The 16,716-nt window shown below is 32.3% G+C and overlaps 1 protein-coding gene across 20 annotated transcripts in view; it reads right to left on the bottom strand.

Moving 5' to 3' along the window:
• CDC42BPA (CDC42 binding protein kinase alpha) overlaps positions 1–16,716 on the bottom strand; it is a 309,540-nt gene that overhangs the window by 242,292 nt on the left and 50,532 nt on the right. For all 20 annotated transcript variants that reach the window (XM_082612490.1, XM_082612482.1, XM_082612485.1 and 17 more), the window contains exon 2: positions 7,618–7,709. In XM_082612490.1, the coding sequence (XP_082468616.1) occupies positions 7,618–7,709 (92 nt within the window). The remainder of the gene's footprint in view (positions 1–7,617; positions 7,710–16,716) is intronic.

Genomic DNA, 16,716 nt, shown 5'->3' with positions numbered 1-16,716 from the left:
ACTATTATGTATAATACTAAAATGGTGGATAGGTGTAACTATACATTTGTCCAAACCCATACAATATATAATACAACACCAAGAGCGAACTCTAATGTAAACTATAGACTTTAGCTGATGATGTGTCCATGTAGATCCATCAGTTGTAACAAATATATCATGCTTGTGTGGTAGGTTGATAGTGAGAGAGGCTGCACATGTGCAAGGTCAACGGGTATATAGGAACTCTGTGTACTTTGCACTCAGTTTTGCTGTGGACATAAAACTGCTCTAAAAAAGCAAAGCCTATTAAAAAAGTCAATCAAAGTAGCCCACCGAATTTACAGAATAAAAGAGCAAATCCATATGATTATTAAATTCTCAGCAAACTAGTAACAGAAGACAATTTCTTCAATCAGATAAAGGGTTCCCTCAAAAACACCTACAATTAACATCATACTTACTAGTCAAACACTAAATCCTTTCTCCTTGAATTCAGGAATAAAGTAAGGATATATAACCTCATGACACCTATTCAACACTGTATTAGAGGTCCAAATTAGTATAATAAGTCACATAAAGAAACAGAATGTATAAAGTCTGGAAAGTGAAAAGGACAATATGATTGTCCTATTCTCAGACAATATGATTGTTTACAGAGAACAACTAAGAAAGTAGCAACCAAAACAACAAAAAACTATTTAAAATAAATAAATGAATTTAGAAAATAAAGTCAGATACAAAAATAAGTGGTGTACATAGCACAGGGAGATCAGCTCAGTGCTTTGTGACCACCTAGAGGGGTGGGATAGGGAGGGTGGGAGGGAGATGCAAGAGGGAGGGGATATGGGGATATATGTACACGTATAGCTGATTTACTGTTATACAGCAGAAACTAACAAACCATTGTGAAGCAGTTATACTCCAATAAAGATGTTTAAAAAAAATGAGTGGTGTATCTACATACTAACAGCATATTATTTGAAATATAAAATTTTAAATATCATTTACCATAGCATCAAAAAACATTAAAAATTTAGCAATAAATTTAAGAAGTTATGAACAAGACCTGTACACTAAAATTACAAAAATTTTTTGAGAAAAATTAAAATAGACCTTAAAAGACAAAGAAAAATGCCTTGTTTATGGACTAACTAGTAGACTCAAGATTGTTAAGATGTCAGGCCTCACAAAATTGATCTATAAACTGAATGCAAACTCAATTTCAATACCACTAGGCTTTTATGCAAACTGACACAGTGATTCTAAAATTTATATAATAATGCAAAAGTCTTCAAATAGTTAAGACAATTTTGCAAAAGAACAAAGAAGGAGGACTTACACTCAGACTTCATTACATACTCTCAACTCTACAGTATAAAGCTACAGAATCAAGATTGTGTGGTACTGACATGAGAACAGACAAAGATATCAGTGAAATAGAATAGAAAGAGCAGAAGTAGTTCAACATTTGTATGGTCAACTGATTTTTTTGACAAAGGTACTGAAGTAATTCAATAGAGGAGAAACAGCCTTTTCAACAAATTGTGCTGAAACACCTGGATATCCATATGGAAAAAAATGAACCTTGATCCCTATCTCACATCATACATGAATTAATTTGAAATGAATCACCAATCTAAACATAAGAGCTAAAACTATAAAGGTTTTAGGAAAAAAACATAGGTAAATATCTGTGACCTAGATATAAATAAGAATTTCTTACAAAGAACATGGAAAATAATAACCGTAAGAGAAAAACTGATAAAATTAAACCACCAAAATTTAAAACTTCTGCTCATCAGAAGACATTTAACAGGCAAGCTATGCAGCCTTTGAGAAAATACTGACAAAACATACATCTGACAAAAGACATTTATAAATATAAAATATAAAGAATTCTTAAAACTCAATGATGACACAAATACCTTATTTTTTTTAATGAGCAAAATATCTGAACATATACTTCACAAAGGAAGATATAAGAATGGTGAATAAGCACACAAAAACTCATTATTATGTTGATATATAACACAAATCCACATAACAATGCAATTTAAGACCATGAGATACTACTACACACCCATTAGAATGACTGAAATTTAAAAGACTAACAAAAAAATATTGGTGAGAACATGGAACTGGTGGGAATATAAAATGGTACAACCCCACTGGAAAAAATGTGCCAGTTTCTTTTAAATTTAAATATGCACCTACCACTTAACATAGCAGTTCCACTCCTAGGTATTTATCCAAGGAAAATGAAAATATATTTCCATAAAAACTTGTACAAGAATATTCACATCAGTTTTAATCCTAACTGCCAAAAATGAGAAACAATACAAATGTTCATCAATAGAAGAATAGTGGTATATGGTTTACTAATCAGCAATAAAAAGTATTACTACATTTGATCACAAGAATGGATCTCACAGACATTATTCTGAGCAAAAGAAGCCAGACACAAAAGAGTACACGTGGTATGATTTCCATTTATATGAAATTTTCAAACGGCCAAAACTAATCCATAGTTAAAATTTAGAACAGTGCTTGCCACTTGATGGAAGTTATGGGGAAGTAACAGGAAAGGGAACTTCTTAGGGTGATGGAAATGTTCTGTATCTTGATAAGGGTGAATCCATTTGTCAAAACTCATGGAATTGTACATATACAATTGGTGCATTTCAACATATATACAATTTACCTCAAAAGATGTAAACAAACAACCAAATAAAAATTGCACTCCTAGTCTAGATGGACTCGCCAGAGAATTTTTCCAAACATATAAGGAAATAATAATATTCTCAAACTCAGAAAATTGAGAAAGTGCGAATACTTCCCAAATTGTCTTATGAGCTAAGTGTAACATTTTAAAAATATAAGGAAATTAAAAGATAGGTAAAATAAAGTTCAATCTTTTTCATGCACATAACAAAAAAAATGGTAAGCAAAATATTAGTAAATCAAAACCAACAATATACTAAAAGAATACATAAGGAACAACTGGATTTATATAGTAATCCAACACTGGTATATTTAAAAATTAATCAATATTATTTCCACATTAACTAAATACAGAGGTCAAATCATATCATCAAAATAGATATAAAAAGAAGCTTTTGATAAAAGTTAACTCTAATGCATGATAAAAGCTCTCAACAGACTAGGACTAAAAGGAAAACTTCCTTTACCTAAAAAAGAGTAACTTCCTTAACCTAAAAAAAGAGTAAAAAAATTTTTTTAAAAAGCTGTTGCAAACTTCATACTTACCCCTGAAATCACAAACCAGAAAAAAATTGATTTTCAACAACTGAATTTAATATTTTAAGGAAGAAACTCTCTATTGTAATAACATAGGAAAAAGAAATAACAAGTATAACAAAAGAAAGAAAAAAAGCTGTCATTATTTGGAAATGGTATGATTGTGTACATCAAAAATTTTTTAAATTTATAAACTAGAATTAATAAGTTAATATATCAAGATGCTTAAATACAAGATCAATACAGAAAAATTAATTGTATTTCTAGTCTAGCAACATAGTTACAAAATGAAATCTAAAAATATCATTTACAGGCTCATCAACAAACATCAAAGACTGATAAATAAATTTAATGAAACATGAACAAGAATTCTACATTAAAAACTATTAAAAATTAATAAAAGTAACACACACAGGGTCACCTGATTCACAATGGAAGTTCCTTCACAATCAAATGTAGAAAAAGTAGTCTTTAAATAAATGATGCTGAGAAACCCACAAAGAATAAAATGAACCTTGACCTATAACTCACAAAACACAAAATAATACCAGACGGATCATAGACCTAAATGAAAAAGATTTTTTTTATAGATTACATAAGATAACAGAGGAAAATATCTTCATGACCTTCAGTGTAGAAAATAACTTTTTTAACGAATACAGAAAAGCACTAATCATAAAGAAAAGCTTAGTTAAAGGTACTTCACCAAAACTAAGATCTTCTCTTCCATAAAAGATCTATACAGAGAGGGAAAAGCCAAGCCACAGACAGGAAGACATTTTGTTTAATACACACACACACACACACACACACACACACACACACACTTCCAACAAAGGACTTGTATCTAGAATATACCAGTAAGTCAGACAACCTACCCACCTGCTCCCACTCCCCCAATCCCAAAATGTGCACTTATGAAAAAGGATATCCAAGTTATATGAAGTAATAAGAAAATGGACAACTTTAAGAGTTATTAGGAAATGCAAAATGAAATCACAATCCAATACCACTACTCATCCACCAAAAAATGTCCAAAGTTTAAAAAATGACCCAAGTGTTGGTGAGGTTGTGAAGCAACTGGGACCTTAATACACTGTTGGTCGGAGTACAAATTGACAACCAATTGGGATATTATTTGGCACTACCAACTAAAACTAAATATGCCTAACATGCAACCCAGAAATCCCACTAGGGTTATATCAAACACAGATGAGTGCTTCTATCTCCCAAAAGACATATACATGAATATTCATAACAACATTATTAACAGTGGCCAAAAAGTATAAACTTGAATACCTACCAACACTAGTATGGGTAAAATACTTGTGGTATATTCATATAGAGGAATACTGTGAACCAATAAAAAACAAAACTGAATCACACAAGCATAATATTGAGCAAAAGAAGGCAGAAACAAAAGAATATATATTATATAATTCCGCTAATATAGCACTCAAAAACAGGCAAAATAAATCTATAATTATAGAAGTCAGAATAGATGGTTAATGAGAAGGTGGTTATCCACATAGAGGGGGCAATGGGAGTCTATCTTGATCTGCATAATAGTTACAGAAGTTCATGCAAATGTACAAATCCATTAAGCTATGTGTGTATATAACACAATTTTGTTAAGACCTCAAAATAAATGTATTTTCAGACAAAAAATGCAGATAATTTATCTCAGCAGACTTGGCAAAATACTAAAGGGAATTTTTAAGTCAAAAGGAAAATTATATCAAAGACAAGTATATGAATATAAATAAGTATGTGAATGTGAAGAGTAAGAAAAAATGTAAATACATGGGTAAAGCTAAAATGAATAGGGACACTATAATCATATCTTTGGGGGTTTCAAATATATGTAGAGCTAATGACAATGAAAGGTAAATTTGGGTAAATGGGAACTGGCAAAATACAAATTTACCAAGAATACAAGTGGCAATCTCTAGGGAACCCAATAAAAAAAGGTACAACTCAGAAATGAATAGAAGGGGGAAAGAATAATTTAAAATACTCAGTTAATCCAAGAATTGAGAGAAACATAATACAGAATGGACAAGACAAACAGAAAACAAATAGTAATATGTAATGTAATTACATTAAATGTCAACTGACTACACTCCAATTAAAGATAAGACATTAACAGACTACATCAAAAAATAAAAACTATATTCTATTTAACACTAAACATATAAAGTAATAGCTGAAACTAACAAGGTGGAGCAAGATATTTAATGCAGAAGACTAATAAAAAGAGCTAGAATCATTCTACTAACATCAGATTAAGTAAAGCTTAACTCAAAAAGCATTACTTAGAGATAACAAGGATCATTACATCATGATAAAAGAGTAAATCACTAGGGAGATATAATAACTTGATATTTGTTATCAGTGAAAAAAATAAAATAAGAAAGAAATAAGCAAATCCTCTCTCAGGAAATGAAATATCACACAGAGAAAACAGTTAAAGATATGGGAGATTTAAATAAGATTAATGTCTTTTACCTAACTAATATTTACAGAACACTGCACAGCAAATTTCAAAGACTTGAAATCACACAATGTATATTCTCTGACTGCTCCGGAATTACATTATAACTCAAAAACAGAAATATAACTAAAAACCCTCCAAATACTTAGAGATGGAGCAATAAACTTCTAAAATCATATATCAAAAAAAACTATGACACAAATTTAAAATCACATTGGAAATCACATTGTATTTTGAGGAAATCTATAATGAAAATATGACATATCAAAACTTTGCTATAGCTAAAGCTGCTTAGAGGAAAAAGTATAGCACATTTGAGAAGATCTGGAAATCAATGTTCTAAGCATCTAACTCAAAAAGTTAGAAAAAGAATAGCAAGTTGAAACCAAAGGGAGAAAAGAACATTAAAATATAAAAGCAGAAATTAATGAAACAGAAAACAAATCTACCATAGAAAAATACAAAGGGCAAAAGTTAATTCACTGAAAAAATAACAGAATTGATAAACCAAAACCACTAAGTGTAACAAATGAAAAAATGAGAAGTGCAAACGACCAATATAGTAATAAATATGAAAAATCAGATGATATGGATGAACCTAGCAAAACTGACACATCTATACAAAATATCCAAATAGTTCAATTTCAATTTAAAAAATTAAATATATAATTTAAAACTCTCTCTCTAGGAACCTCCAGGCTCAAATGGCTTCACCAGTGAAATCTTCTAAGCATATAAGAAAGAAATAATAATAATGCTTCTCAAACTCCTCTAAAGAACAGTAAAAAAGGAAATACCTCCCTCTTTTTATGAGACCAGAATAACCAAGATACCAAAATCTGATCAGGATGTGATAAGTAGGAAAATGACAGGCAATTTCTCTCAAAGATCCAAAACACACACAACACACACAAATAGCAAACTGAGTCCAAAGGTAAATTAAAAGGATAATACATCCCAACAAAGTTGGCTTATTTTAGAAATGCAAGGTTAGTTTCACATTGAAAATAAACCAGTGTAACTCAACACATTAACAGAGTAAAGGAGAAAAGCCGTGAGTGTCTCAAAAGATGCTGATAAAGCATTTTATTAAAATCCAACACAATTCATGATTTTAAAAGTAAAATTAGCGAGGTTGCTGGGTATGAGGTCAATAAACAGAATTCAACTGTGTCTAACTACTAGCAAAAACAATTAGAAAATGAAACTTAACCAATAATTCTAATTAAAATAACATAAAGAATATCACATACCTAGGAATAAATCTGCTGAAAGATGTATACATCCACTCTACTGAATGGAAACTACAAATAATTAGTGGGTTAAATTTATAAAGTCCTAAATAAATGGAGGCATATACCATGTTCATGGATTGGCTGACTCAATATTGTTAAGGTGTCAATTATCTACAAAGTAATCTCTAGTTTCAGGGCAATCCTAATCAAAACTCCAGCAGATGTGTGGGTGCTGGGTGTGGATGTGGATTTTTAAGAGTAAGTAAAAACTGAAACACTTATTCTAAAATTATATGAAAATATAAAGGGCCAAGAACAGAGGAGAAGAGGGAGGAAGTTAGAGTATACACACTACCAGATATCAAGACTTCTTAAACTAAAGTAATTTAAGGCAGTGAGAGACAAACAGACCAATGGAACAGAAGAGAGTAGAGAAACATACTCAAACTTCAATGACATATGAAAAATAGAAATATCTTGGAAAAAAATTCCATGTAGAAAGACTTCATTCAGAAGTTTAATGATTTCTGATCAATGATATCAATTACAACACCAAGTAAATAATATTTCAGTTAAATTCTCTCACAGACTGTATAAAATAGCTTACAAAACAATTATCAGATCTTCTATAAAATTTTTATCTCTTACCTCTCCAAAAGCCCCTCGACCAATCACCTTTAATATTTCAAAGTCTTCTCTATGTAATCGCATCTGTTTCACTTTAGAAGTAAATGGTTTAGCTGAAACAAAAAGGCAACATCAATTACTTAATGAACTGTGATACAAATTATATATAAAAAATGTTATTTCTTACTTAAACAATAAAAATGAAAATAAGGATTAAGGATTATGCCAAAGTATTTAATAGTCTCATCAAACTATATTGAGAAGAAATAGATTTAATTTTCATACGATGTTTATTTCTTATATATGAATTATATTTTGGGTGAGAAACATATTTTAAACACCAAATAATGCAAAGTACTAGTGATGTACAAATGAGACCAATTTATTCTCATTTTAAACATTCCGTGTATTCTAACTCAATGCTAGGTACATATTTTAGCACAAAGGTCCAAGAAGTAAAAGCAAATTTCTTGGCACCAGAGAGATATTCAGCAATCCCCACCATGTAAATTAATATTTGTCACACTCATTCATTTATTGATCATTTTAACATGCCTTTAGCAAGAGTTGACATTATACAAAGCATGGTGGCAATTACTCGAGTTTAAAACAAATATAATTACAATATGGTACCTTCATTCAAGAACTTCTCAGTCTTCAGAAATAGATACAGTATGCACACACATATAACACAGTAATGTGATAAAAGTTTCTAATAGAGATAAATACAAAGTGCTTCAGGATCAGTGAAAATGGAACCCTAATTCTCTTGTAAGAACACTAATGTTTCACAAAGGAACTAACATTGGATCTGGACCTTGAGGACTAAGTAGACTTCTGCTAATTTGCCTGTTTGCAATGTACTATAAATATTCCCAACAGAGGGAGCAATATAAGCAAATGAAGAGAGGCAAGAAAGTGAACTTGGGTGATAATGGTAAATAATCCACTGTTGTTATAGAATTAGAAGAAGAAATACAAAGAAATCAGGGCTAGAAAATGGAAAATGTAAATGGCCTTGGATGCCATGCAAGGAACTTAGACATTATTCTATTAATTATAGGGAACATATTGACATTTTTTAAAAAATTATAAAACCAATTACATGTTCTGCTGCCTCTAAGAGAAATTTAGACCTGTCTCCTTTCCTCCCCTCATGTCCCTCCTTCTCACACAAAAAGGAGTTAATACAATTAAATGGTCACTGTATATGGGTACAGCTCTCTTCTCCTTCCTACCATGCACGAGAATGTGGAAGATCAAAGGTATGTATTTGAGCATTAAGGGAAAGAGACACAGCAGGCCTTACCACTTGCTTTGGTCTAAAGGTATTTAGCCCTAACTACTGATACGTTAGAAAAGAGGAGTATTCCACATTGCAAAACCCAGTCTACTAGAGATTTCTGCATTGGTGTTTTAGATTATAAGGAAAGGAAATAGAGATTGAATCTCTATTTGGAATTCACACAACAGGAAAGATGATCAAAGAAACAGATCAAATTTGAATAAAGGTATAAAGGATCTCATACTGTAAGAGAGAGAAGATGTAAAACCATGGCAGCCAGGAAGTGAACATTTTGATAAAATGACCAAGACATCTTGGTTTTGAACAAACTGGACTGGACAAACGGTGAGACTGTGGCAACTGGGAATCAGTCAGGGTCCTAACAGGAAATAAATTATCCCAATCTGAGGAAGGCTTATTTACAAATAGACTATTTACAAAGGTATAGGTGGGTTATAATGGAATGGCAAGGAATAGTGAAATCATCTTGAGACTAGTGTCCCTCCCTTTCCCAGCTTCTACACAAGCATATCAGAAATACTTGGTTAAGAATAGTACACATAGAATGTGTAAATTAAAAATAAAGATGTGGAGCCAGCCAGTGTGAGAAGAGTGCTAGTCTAGTTGCTAGCTAGAGCTGGAAAATATCACAAAGCAGCCTACAACATTACACTTAACAGTTCTTTATTTCTTTTCCTTCACTGTTTATTACCCTGACCCCCTCAAGATTTCCAAATACCTTAATCCAAATAGACGGTATGGTCTATTTCTTTGTCTCATTCTGACCCTAAATCCAAACAGCATTTCATCACAACTATGTTTATTCTTAAAGAATAATTCTGTGTATACCTTCCTCTGGGTAACATCCTACTTATCTAAAAGGTTAGAAATCTAGGTATTTCAATCCTCTAAAACATTACTGTAAAGCAGGAAAAGAAACTGTTTTTTAAAACTAGAGTAACTGAAATACAATTCAGGTAAGCAAATGATTGTTGAAACAATCTTTTAGCAAGGTACAAAGGATAACAATATGTCAAAATATGAATGATGTTATCTTTCCATGCAATAGTATACACCCTGAAAGCACCAAGCAAATGAACACTGTTAAATCATGCATAATTAGGATTAAGGATTTTATCAGCTATCCACACTTTATGGGAGCCTATAGTATTAACATAAACTAAAATAATAATCCTGTCCATTCTTTACTTCCTGGAACCTGCTAGTAAAAATCCCATTTCTTTGACATAGCAAAATTATTCTATTTTCAGATATTCAAAAATGAGTTAAGTCACAAATTTCTTCAGAAGGCTCATAGTTTACTAATTATTTATTCAATTCACTCAAAAAGTATCTTTGAATACCCGCTATATGCCAAGCATTTTATAAGATGTTAGAAGTACGAAGATAAATAAAATAGTCCCTGTTCTCAAGTAAACAAATTATGCAATAAGTGTTACTCTCCCATTTTAAATTTTCAGTGTGTTTAAAACAGACTTACACACAGAAAATTATGCTCACATTACAAGAAATGAGAGAAATGCAAATAAACTTACTGGTAATATTCTATTACTTAACAACCAAATATGCCAAAAAATAAAAAACCTGAAACCACCAAGTGTTTGCCAGAGTACGAATAACAGGTATTCTCACACATAACTGGTAGGACTGTTAATTACAACCTCTGTGGACAAGATTTGGTTTTCTTTTTCATTCTCTTAACATGACATTTTACTTAAAAAGATTTTAGAAGCTGATACATCTTTGTATACCTTGAGATAAACGTTACTTGGTTATAACATAATTTTTTAATATATAGATGAAATTGCTTTGTTTTGATTTTACTTAGGAATCTTACATTTGTGTTTATAAACAATTCTGGTTTACAATTATATTTTTTCTGTACTATCTTAATCTGGTTTGGTACCAATAATAAACCAACCTCATTAACTATGTTGAGTAGCTTCCTCTCCTTTTCTTTTCTCTAAAATAAAATAATTCCAGGTTTTTTAAAGATCTCAATGTGAAAAACAAAACTACAAACCTTTTAGAAGACAATAAAGGAGACTATGAATATAAGGTCTGCTAAAACTTGCTAGTGAAACATCTTGCACGTGTCATTTTGTTGAATTTTTAATATTTAACTTCTTTTACACTGTCATTTTCATTTTTCTATGTCTACCTGTGACAACTGTATTAATTATATTTTTCTAAGAAATTATACATTGCATTGAAATTTTCAAATTTATTGGAATAGGGTGACATAATATTCTTTTCTTTATAAAACTCTACTATATGAATAGGTTTGATCCCTTTTTATTTACTAATATTATATATTTAGGTCTATTTTCATTATTTTTCTTTACTAATATTGCTGGAAAGTTTGCATGTTTTACAACTATTTTTCCAAATATACATTATTTAGATTTGTTTATCCTTTCTAAAATTCTGTGGAGTTTTCTCTTCTGTTTTAGTAGGTTCTTACCTGAATTTACGTAAAATTTCAAAAAAGTAAATAAAGGCTAATGTTAACCTTTGGCTCTCACCCACCAAAAAATCAATATAGCCATACTGATATTAGATGAAAGAGGTATTGGGTGGGGAGGCATTAGTGGAATAGAAATTAAAAGGAGTCATACATAATGATTAAAAAAAAAAAAACCAGCTGAAATTAACCAGGACACAATAAGTCTAAACATGTATACACCCAACAACATAACCTCCAAATGTGTAAAGCCAAATTGACAGACATAAAAGAAGAAACAAACTCACCTTCCTAAAGGGAGATTTTACTCTCTCTCTCAGTAACTCATAGCTCAAGCAGACCAAAAAACAAACAATTTTTTTAGTGTATTGAGTGGCATACATGTAACACTCCACCTAAGAGTTGAAGAATTAATTTTCAAACACACACTGAACCTCTACAAATTTTTATAATATGTAAGGCATAAAACTACCTCCAACAAAATTCAAAGTACTGGGAACACAAAAATAAAATTCTATGAGTACTATGCAATTAATACAATTAGAAACCAAGAACAGAAAGACCAGAGGAAAGCCCATAAGCTCTGAAATCTGACAATAATTTTGAAGAAGAAAGTAATAAGGTAATTAGAAAATATTCAGAACTACTTAATAATAAAAATATTACATATCAAAACTTCTAGAATATAACTGGGGGGGAGGGGAAAACCCTCAATATTTATACTGGGAAAGAAGGAAGGCTGAAAATTAAGTGTCAAATATGTTAAGGTCAGACCAAGAGACTAAAATCAAAGTAGAAGGAAGAAAACAAAAATATAAGGAGGAAAAAAATTAAATCAATTAATTAATTAATATCACTTACAACTACACATCTGCCAAAGACAGATAACTGGACTCAAATCACAAGGAAGTAATCAGACAAACTTAAATTGAGGAACAATCTATAAAATAACTGTCCTGTGGTATGACAAGTTTCAAGACACACCAAGGACATTGAAAGATAAAAAAATGTCTAAAGAACTGCTCCAGATTAAAAGATTCTAAAGAGACATTAAAACTAAATGCAGAATTCCCTGGCGATCCAGTGGTTAGGACTCTGCCCTTTCACTGACAAGGGTGCGGGTTCTACCCCTGGTTGGAGAACTAAGATCTCACAAGCCACACAGCATGGCCAAAAAATAAATAAATAAAATAAAATAAAAACTAAATGCAAGGCTTCCCTGGTGGCGCAGTGGTTGAGAGTCCGCCTGCCGATGCAGGGGACACGGGTTCGTGCCCCGGTCCGGGAAGATCCCACATGCCGCGGAGCAGCTGGGCCCGTGAGCCATGGCCGCTGAGCCTGCGCGTCTGGAGCCTGTGCTCCGCAATGGGAGAGGCCACAACAGTGAGAGGCCCGCATACCGCAAAAAAAAAACAAACAAACAAAAAAAAAAAAAACAACTAAATGCAATGTGAATAATGGACTGGAACTCGTAGCCAAAAATAAAAAATAAACATTGCTATAAAAGATATTATTGGGATAACTGGTGAAATTTCAATATTAAATATGTATTATATAATACTGTATCAGGGTTAAATTTGCTAAATTAATAATTGTACTGTGGAGATATCTAAGAGAATGCTTTCATTTCTGAGAAAACAGATGTCGAAGTATGTACAGGTAAGGAGTCAAGATATCTATATACATAAGAATGAACACAGATCCTTATTTTATACCAAATACAAAAATTAACTCAAAGTGCATCAAAGATCTCAACTTAAAAGATAAAACTATAAATACCTGTAGAAGAAAACATAGGGGGAAATCTTCATGGCATTGGATACAGGCAATAAAAGAAAAAAATAGATAAACTGGATTCATCAAAATTTAAAACTTTTGTACATCAAAGGCTAGTATTGAGAGAAATTAAAAAACCTACAGAATGGTGAAAAATATTTGCAAATCATATATTTGAAAAAGAATTAATACTAGAACATATAAAGAACTCCTACAAGTCAACAATTAAAAAACAGCCCTATTAAAAAATGGGCAAAGGTTTGATTAAATATTTCTCCAAAGATACACAAATAGCCAAAAAGCACATGAAAAGTTACTAAACACCAATAATTAGGGTAAAAAAATATTAAAAGTAAGCAAAAACTGAAACACTTATTCTAAAATTATATGAAAATATAAAGTGAGCTCACAATCTAAAAATTTAAACCACATGAGGAAATAGTCCACCATAGTGTAAAGTAGGCAATCGAAACAAACAGGAACATTAGTACCCCCAAGAACTCAAGAGAACAGTACGATCTAAAAAACACCATAAAATAAGTGGGTGATGATGACTAAGAGACAGAATATAAATGATAAAACAAACAGATATGAAAATCTACCCCAAAAATGTCAAGAAATTACAGGTATAGTCATTGAAATTTAATGTTATTTTAAATACTAACATGTGCATATATGATAAAATAATGAACTTAAATCACCAATTTACTTCTCTATATACTGTTTATAACTACTCAAACCTATTTTAAAAAAAAAAACCTCTTAATCAATAACTCAAAAAGAGGGGGGGGTTTACAGAGAGATCACAGACTACTTCAAGAATATGGTATAAGGCTATGAACTCCTCCTGCCAAAGATAAAGCACATATACCTCAAATTTTATATCTCATACAGAAAGATTACTAGATACTTCATAATCCTAGATTAAGAAATGATGTTCTACAAATGTATGGATACCAAGGGGGAAAGGGGTGGGGTGGGAGGAATTGGGAGACTGGGATTGACATATATACAGTACTACGTATAAAACAGATAAATAATGATAACCTACTGTATAGCACAGGGAACTCTACTTAATGCACTGTGGTGTCCTAAATGGGAGGGAAACCCAAAAGGGAGGGGATATATGTATATGTATGGCTGATTCATTTTGCTGTGCAGTAGAAGCTAGCACAACATTGTAAAGCAACTATACTCCAATAAAAATTATTTTAAAATAAAAGAATAGAACTACCATACAACCCAGCAATCCCACTACTGGGCATATACCCTGAGAAAACCATAATTCAAAAAGAGTCATGTACCACAATGTTCACTGCAGCTCTATTTACAATAGCCAGGACATAGAAGCAACATAAGTGTCCACCAACAGATGAATGGATAAAAAAGATGTGGCACATACATACAATGGAAGATTACTCAGCCACAAAAAGAAAGGAAATTGGGTTATTTGTAGTGAGGTGGATGGACCTAGAGTCTGTCATACAGAGTGACGTAAGTCAGAAAGAGAAAAACAAATACCATATGCTAACACATATATATGGAATCTAAAAGGAAAAAATGCTTATGAAGAACCTAGGGGCAGGACAGGAATAAAGATGCAGATGTAGAGAATGGACTTGAGGACATGGGAAGGGGGAAGGGTAAGCTGGGATGAAGTGACAGAGTGACATGGACTTATATATACTACCAAATGTAAAACAGATAGCTAGTAGGAAGCAGCTGCATAGCACAGGGAGATCAGCTCAGTGCTTTGTGACCACCTAGAGGGGTGGGATAGGGAGGGTGGGAGGGAGATGCAAGAGGGAGGAGATATGGGGATATATATTTATATGTATAGCGGATTCACTTTGCTATAAGGCAGAAACTAACCCACCATTGTAAAGCAATTATACTCCAATAAAGATGTTAAAAAAAACCCCACAAAAATAAAATAAGATAAAATTCTCACCCACCTAAGAAAAAAGAAAATATAAATATAAAAAAATAAGTTAAAAAAAGAAATCATGTTCTAAAAGATATTAAGTATGTAGACATATTAAACCAAATTACATGTCATCACAGAAAATATCACCTGATTTTAAAAAATCAGCCTTTTAAGCCATACGATAGCCTGAGAATGTCATTTTCCACATTCCCAGCATCAATAAATTCTACTTCCTATGACACACTAGAAGGAGCTAGAAAGGGTGAACTTATTGTACAGATTTAAAACATCTTTCTTTACAAAATCTTTACAAAATCTTTCTTTCCTTACAAAATATTTCTTTAAAATAAAAACAGGTGGTGAGCCAGATTTGTCCAATGGTGTCATAGCTTCCTGAACCCTGGACCAACAAAACAATGAAACAGAAATAAGTTCAGTTATTTGCACACATATACCTAAATGAATGCATAGGAAAAGAGTCTAAAAGGATATAGGCCAAACAATTAATACAGAGAACTTCTGTGAAAGAGAATGGACATAGGGCACAGAAAAGGAGGGACTTTCACCTTTACTACTGAAAGCAGAGAAACATTTGGTTAAAAATACAGAATCTGGGGCCTCCCTGGTGGCGCAGTGGTTGAGAGTCCGCCTGCCGATGCGGGGGATACGGGTTCGTGCCCCGGTCTGGGAGGATCCCATATGCCGCGGAGCGGCTGGGCCCGTGAGCCATGGCCGCTGGGCCTGCGCGTCCGGAGCCTGTGCTCCGCAATGGGGGAGGCCACAGCAGTGAGAGGCCCGCATACCGCAAAAAAAAAAAAAAAAAAAAATACAGAATCTGAGGTCAGACAGACCTGAGTTCAAGGTTAGGGTTTGTCACTTATTAGCTATATGATCTCATACTAGTTACTTATCTTTTATGAATCTCATTGCAAAATGGAAATAATAGAACCTAAGACAACAGGTTGGTTGTTTTTTCAGTTTTATTTTGTGGTAAATATATATAACATAAAATATGTCATTTTAACCACTTTTGAGGGTACATCACTGGCATTAATTACATTCACAATGTTGTACAACCATCACTGCTTTCTATTTCCAAAACTTTTTCATCACCCCAAACAGAAACTCTGCAACTATTAAGCAGCTGTTCCCCATTCCCCTTTTGCCCCAGCCCCTGGTAAACTCTATGATCTACTTTATTTCTCTCTGATTTTCCTGTTCTAGGTACCTCATATAAGTGGAACCATATAATATGTGGCTTATTTCTGGCTTATTTCACTTAGCATAATGTTTTCAAGGGTCATCCAGTTGTAGCATGTATCATAACTTCATTCCTTTTTAGGGCTGAATCATACTCCATTGTGTGTGTGTGTGTGTGTGCACGTGTGTGTGTGTGCGTGTGTGTGTCACATTCTTTTATCCATTCATCAGTTAATGAACACTTGGGTTATGGTGAATAATGCTGCTGGAAACACTGGTAGACAGTACTTTCGTGCTGTTGTTGTGTTGTTTTACAATTAAATAAGAACATAAAATACTTAACATGATATTTCATGTATATAAAGGCTCAATAAATGCTAATTACACTTATATATTGTTTGAATGGTTTAAATAAACCTGTGTTCATGTATTGGGTTGGCCGAAAAG

The sequence above is a fragment of the Mesoplodon mirus genome (assembly GCF_964341445.2).
Source record: "Mesoplodon mirus genome assembly, chromosome: 3".
NCBI classification, from domain to species: Eukaryota; Metazoa; Chordata; class Mammalia; order Artiodactyla; family Ziphiidae; genus Mesoplodon; species Mesoplodon mirus.
The sequence above is the reverse complement of the archived record's forward strand: the minus strand, read 5'-3'. Positions and strand labels throughout refer to the sequence as shown.